The following is a 6,000-nucleotide window of genomic DNA, read 5'->3' on the forward strand; positions in this document are numbered from 1 at the left end:
AGAGGACTCAGTTTGGCCTGTAGTGTTGGTTTTCTCCAACTTCTCCCTTCTAATAGGTATGAAAACTAAAACCAGAAATCATGAGAAATAGTTTCAAACATACAGGGTAAAAAAGTAAAAGAATAGTAGTATCCTTGTGTCCATGTATCTTGTGTCCAGATGAACAAATGTTAAGATTTTGCCATATTTGTTAACATTTATTTTTACCGGGAACTAAATGAAACATTATAGATACAGTTAATGTTCTCTTTGGCTCTCTCCCCAATTCCATTCTCCTTTCTTCCTACCTCCCCAGAGATAATTACGTTCCTAAAGTTGGTGTATAGCCGTCATGCCCATGGCTTCAAACTTATGTCTGTGTCTCTAAACACTATAAAGCATTATTTTGTGTGCTGTCTTTTTTATTTTAAATCTTTTAAACAGTGTTTTGTGATAAAATATACGTAATATAATACTTATCATTCACCACTATCTATACCCAAAACTTTCTCATCATCTTCAACATAAACTCTACCCTTTAAACAATACTCCCCTTTCTTCCCTTCCCCCATTCTCTGCTAACTGTTTTCTGCTCTCTGTCTCTAGGAATTTGCGTATTCCAGGTACCTTATATAAGTAGAATTATACAATATTTGTCCTTCTGTGTCTGTCTTATTTCATTTAGCATAATGTTTAAAGTCCATTCACATTGTAGCATATATCAAAATTTCATTCCTTTTTATGGCTGAGAAGATTTTTGTGCACATAAAAATCGGACAATAAAGGTCAGACAATTAAGCTCGCGAACTCATTCTAGAAAAGTGCTACATACTTCATTGCTGAATATCAATACAGTCACCTTCAAATTACTCCCCTTGGGAAGCTATGCACTAACACCAGTGCCTAGTCCACCCTTCAGAGCAATTTTGGAGCTCTTTCTGGAATGGTCATCAGAGCTGTCATCGTATTACCCTTGATGTCCTCAATGTCATCAAAATATCTTCCTTTCAATATTTCCTTTATCTTTGGGTAAAAGAAAGAAGTCATTGGGGGTCAGATCGGGTGAGTAGGGAGGGTGTTCCAATACAGTTATTTGTTTACTGGCTAAACACTCCCTCACAGACAGTGCCCTGTGAGCTGGTGCATTGTCGTGATGCAAGAGCCATGAATTTTAGGCGAAAAGTCGTCTAACTTTTTCACGCAGCCTTTTCAGCACTTCCAAATAGTAAACTTGGTTAGCTGTTTTTCCAGTTGGTACAAATTCATAATGAATAATCTCTCTGATATCAGAAAAGGTTAGCAACATAATTGCAACAAGTTTGCGAATTTAATTGTCAGACCTCATATGTATAAGTCATTAGGAATATACCTAGAAGTAGAGTTAAATCATAAAATATGTCTTTTTAACTTTACTAATTATTGCAAGATTGTTCTCACTCTGCTGTTGTGCAGAGTGTGGGATTTTCCGTTTCCCTTATTCTTCTGATTATCATCTGACAGGTGTGGAAATGGTATCTTGTTTCTTCATTTTATATTTCCTTGGCAGCTAGTGAGGTTAATCATCTTTATCTTTGTTAAGGGACCATTCAAGTTTAATAATGTGTGAATTTCCTGTCTATAGCCTCAGTTAAGTTCTTTTTTGCAGGGGGTGGTTTATTGTGTCTTTCTAGTTCAGTTTTAGGAATTTCTTACATGCTTGGAATACTAATCCTTTGTTTTATTTTTAATAGCTCGTAATCTGTGTCTTCATTGTATCTTTTTAACATAAACTATACAGTTCAATATAGCAGCCATTAATATAAATTAGATATAAGTTTAAGATAATTGCAATTAAATAAAATTATAAATTCAATTCCTCAGTAGCCACATGTGGCTAGTGGCTACTGTATTGGATGGTACTGCTATAGGGCATTTCCATCATCATAGAAAGTTCAGTTGCATAGTCCTGATAAAGTTTTAAACTTGAACAATCAAGCCTGTCATAATATTTCATTATAGATTGATTTTTGTATCTTTTATAAGAAATCCTTCAGTATTCTAATGTTCTATAGGTATTCTATTTTATGTTTTCTTTTAAACATTTTGCTTTTCATAATAGGTCTTAGAATACATCTAGAATTTATTTTTATGAATGATGTTGATGTGAGGGCAAGATCTGACTTTATTTTTTTTAATATGGATTGTTATTCCAGTACCATTATTATTATTGTTTTTTTAAAGATTTTATTGGGGAATTGGGGGAGGGGAACAGCGTTGGGGAATCAGGGAAGGGGAACAGACATGTTGCTTTCCTTTTGTTCTTCAGTTGTGGAGGACGTCGCTTCTCTGGCCCATGTTGGTATTATCATTGCACTCTTCCCAAGAGAGGCAGATTGGTCACTGGCCACTGAACAGCCGCTCATGGCGGCTCTTGGCAGCTCACGCCAACTGCCAGCTGCTCACGCCGGCTGCCAGCCACTCACGGTAGCTTTACGGCAGCCCACTGCAGCCTCACTGCAGCCTACGCCATCGCTGGCGACTCTTGGCAGCCCAGCTCTAGGTCGAGCTGTTGTTCACCGTCTTAGCTGTAAAGGGCGCAGCGTAACTGGCCCTCATGTGGGATCTGAACCGGGGTCCTGCTGCTCAGAGCTGGCACTCTCAAGCAAGCTCTTAACCAACGCACCACTCGGCTGGCCCTCTAGTATTAGTTTAATAGTTTATTTATTCTCTGCTGAGGTAAATGCCTCCTGGGTCATTTACCAAGTTTTAATGTATGTGGGTTTATTTTTTTCTGGCATTTAAAAGTTTCTTGTTTCCTCACTTCCTCCTCTTCTCTTCCTCTTCTTCCGTATCCTTATATCAATGTCAGGTTGTTTTAATTACTGTGCCCTTTTGATGATTCTTGATATCTGCTAGGATAAGCCCTCCTTATTTTTTCCTTCAAAATGGTCCTCACTGTTCTTACTTAACCCTTTGTTCTTGCATTTTGAATTTGGGATCAAGTTTTGTTAAATTCTATTAAAAAGAAACTCTGCTGGGATTTTGTTTAGGATTGCATGGCATTTATTTTAAAATTTTGGTGAGAATTGGAGTTTTTACATTCTTGAGTCTAACAGTCCTTTTATTCAGTTCTTTTATGTTCTTCAATAATAATTTTAAAGGTGAAGCACATCTTTTATTAGGGTTTTTATTGTTTGGTCATGTTAAAACTCTAATATGGAATTTTATAATATTTAGGATTTTTATTCATAAATGAGACTGCTGTATACTTTTATTTGCCTTGGTGTTTTTGGTATGAAAGTTATGCTAGCCCATTAAGGGAGTTGGACAGCTTTCCATCTTCTTTCTGTTTTCTAAAACAATTGATATTTGTGATTTCTAGAAAATTCTAAATGTGTGTTTCAGCTTGCAAACAATACTTTGAAAAGTACCCGGGAGACCATGAACTCCTTTGGGAAGTTGAAGGTGTTGGACACTGGTGCCAGCGAACACCAGTCACCAAAGCATTACAGAGAGAAATGCTTAAAATTACAGGTAGGAATGTTTACAGTTTGAATACATGGCCAGCTTAAAAATAGCAGTTCCTGATGATGGCTGTATCTTACAGTCCAGAGTAGTGTAAGTGTTGTAATATGATCTCTCTAGTAACAGATCCTATTTTCTAAAGTTTGATTCTTTGTTATGTGTTATCATTTGAGTCACTAAGAATAGCTGAGCCGAATGTAACATTCCAGTAGGAATTGGTAGGTAAGAGAAAACAGATTACCTAAACAGCATAGAATAGGAATCAGGGAATCAAAGGTAGTCCCCAGTCTCATGCATCTCTTCTCAAAGTCACAAACTAAAGATAGCTAAATATTTATGACTCTTTATAATTGCAAGTTTTCATTATAAGGTATTGGTGAAGGGGATATATTCACACCTAAAGTTTTAGCACCCTTCTGTTCAGGCTGCCCTCCAGGGCTTTTGTGAAAATCACAACAGTTTTATAATGAAAACCAAATACTGATTGACTTACAGTTTTTAAAATTCTTCTACACATAGCAGTTTCTCCAAATGAAGCCAGAAGACCTATGTCTGGAGAGTATAGTCTGGCACCTGTTCCGGGTTATGAAGCAGGACCTGAAGACAGTCAGCCCAGTGAGATGCAGTTAACTGTAGGTACACTCTATGTTTATTATAGGAAATGATCATTTTTCTGTTTCTTTAAAATAGATTCAGCTAAAAATTAATACTTAATTTTTTTAATGGTATAGTTCATTCAACAAACTTATGTAATTTTTACTATATTAGTTTTCTTGGCATTTTCTGTTCATTGATTAGTAAGCATTCATTTTTTGAAAAATAATTTAGAATACACATAAAATAATATAGAAGAAAATAAAAATCTGTAATCCCACTACTCCAGATGTAGCAACTGTTAACATTTTGTATAAGTACTTAATACATATTATAAAACATGTTGTCTACATACATTTTATTTTTGTTTTCTTTTATGTTGCGTCTAACTGCTTTTCTCCCATTAACGTAATATTTTAAGCATTTTTCCATGGCATTACTGTTTTAAAACATGATTGCTAAATAGCAGCGCACTAATTCTATGCAAATATCATTTATTTCCTTAACATAAGTTTTTTTACATTTATAAGTGGCCCAGCAGTGAACACATTTATACATGCATCTTTGTGTGCACATGCAATTATTTACTTGCACAGATAAATTTCTAGAGGTGGAGTTAGTAATACGCCAAAGGTTATGAAGTTATTGTGGAAAGTTTGAGGCTAAGTTTCAGTAAGTGCGTGCTAGGTCTTTGTGGAATGAAATGTGCTCTGCAAATACTAGGTAACCTGAAAGTAGAAGGACAGGTCCCATTACTGAACTCCAGAGGACTTGCCAGGTGCTTTTCTAGAACTTACTTGATAGTACTTAAAATATAGGTCCATCGATGGGATTCTAGAAGTCTTATTTTTATGCAGTGTTTTGTTGTGATGGCACTAATGACAGTCATATTTGTTTTGCACATGGGTATTTGAGTCTATTTTTAGCGAGTGTTGAATAAGTCTATGTAAATGCATGTGCATTTCAGAAGACAAGGGCTTTGAGGAATTATTTGTGCCTCTTATTTCCTGTCTTAATTACCATGAGTGTTGATTATTTGAAAATTTTTGAAACATTTTTAGGAATAATATAAATAATATAACTATAAGGAATTAAGAGTTTTCATTTTTATTGATGGATAGTGAGTACAAAAAGGGCTATTTGAAAAACGTTTTAAAAGATTTTCTTTGACATTGAATGAAGTAGATCCATAGGGAGAAAGAATAACCTAAAACTTGTGGTTTTAACCTGTATCTCTATTTTAGATTGATTCTTTAAAAGATGCCTTAGCAAGCACTTCTGAAGGTAAGACATTCAGTTCATCTATCAGTGTTTGAGACACTTAGAATTAATTAGGGTGTGTGTGTGTGTGTGTGTGTGTGTGTGTGTGTGTGTTTCTTAGAGTAAGAGAAGGCTTACATAGCTCTGAAGTCTAGATCTGTTCTAATGCCACCACTACCACTGATTTTGCTGTGAGAATAAACTGTCGTACCTCTCTTTGACTCATTTCCTCACCTAGAAAATTGGGCCAATAATATCTACCTTGTTTATTTCCCAAGATTATTAGGAAAGAATATAAATGAAAATGCAAACATGCTTTGCAAAGCTCAAGGTAACAATATTGAATATTGACAAAGTTATTTTGTACTTTAAAAAAAGACATGATATTGTTTCTAAGTCTGATGTAAGTGAGAGAAAGGAAGTATGTAATGGTGGGAATATACAGAGGGTGCCAAAAACATGTATACACATTTTAAGAAAGGAAAAAACTATTGTAATACTCAATATATACTGATAACAAAAGATGAATACAAATCATGTTTGACTTCTGCAATTAAAAGAGGTGCTCAGGGCCGGCCGAGTGGCGCGATGGTTAAGAACTGGCTTGGAACCCCAGAGGGCCCCGGTTCGGATCCCACATATGAGGGCCAGTGACACTGCCCT

At 35.6% G+C, this 6,000-nt stretch overlaps 1 protein-coding gene across 6 annotated transcripts in view; it reads left to right on the forward strand.

Moving 5' to 3' along the window:
• FAM169A (family with sequence similarity 169 member A) overlaps positions 1–6,000 on the forward strand; it is a 63,697-nt gene that overhangs the window by 46,197 nt on the left and 11,500 nt on the right. For 5 of the 6 annotated variants that reach the window (XM_019641054.1, XM_019641050.1, XM_019641051.1 and 2 more), the window contains 3 exons: positions 3,364–3,492; positions 4,003–4,115; positions 5,322–5,361. In XM_019641054.1, coding sequence (XP_019496599.1) covers positions 3,364–3,492; positions 4,003–4,115; positions 5,322–5,361 — 282 coding nt within the window. The remainder of the gene's footprint in view (positions 1–3,363; positions 3,493–4,002; positions 4,116–5,321; positions 5,362–6,000) is intronic. The other variant, XM_019641055.1, reaches the window with a different exon arrangement.

Source organism: Hipposideros armiger, unplaced genomic scaffold, assembly GCF_001890085.2.
Source record: "Hipposideros armiger isolate ML-2016 unplaced genomic scaffold, ASM189008v1 scaffold_55, whole genome shotgun sequence".
Classification (NCBI taxonomy): Eukaryota; Metazoa; Chordata; class Mammalia; order Chiroptera; family Hipposideridae; genus Hipposideros; species Hipposideros armiger.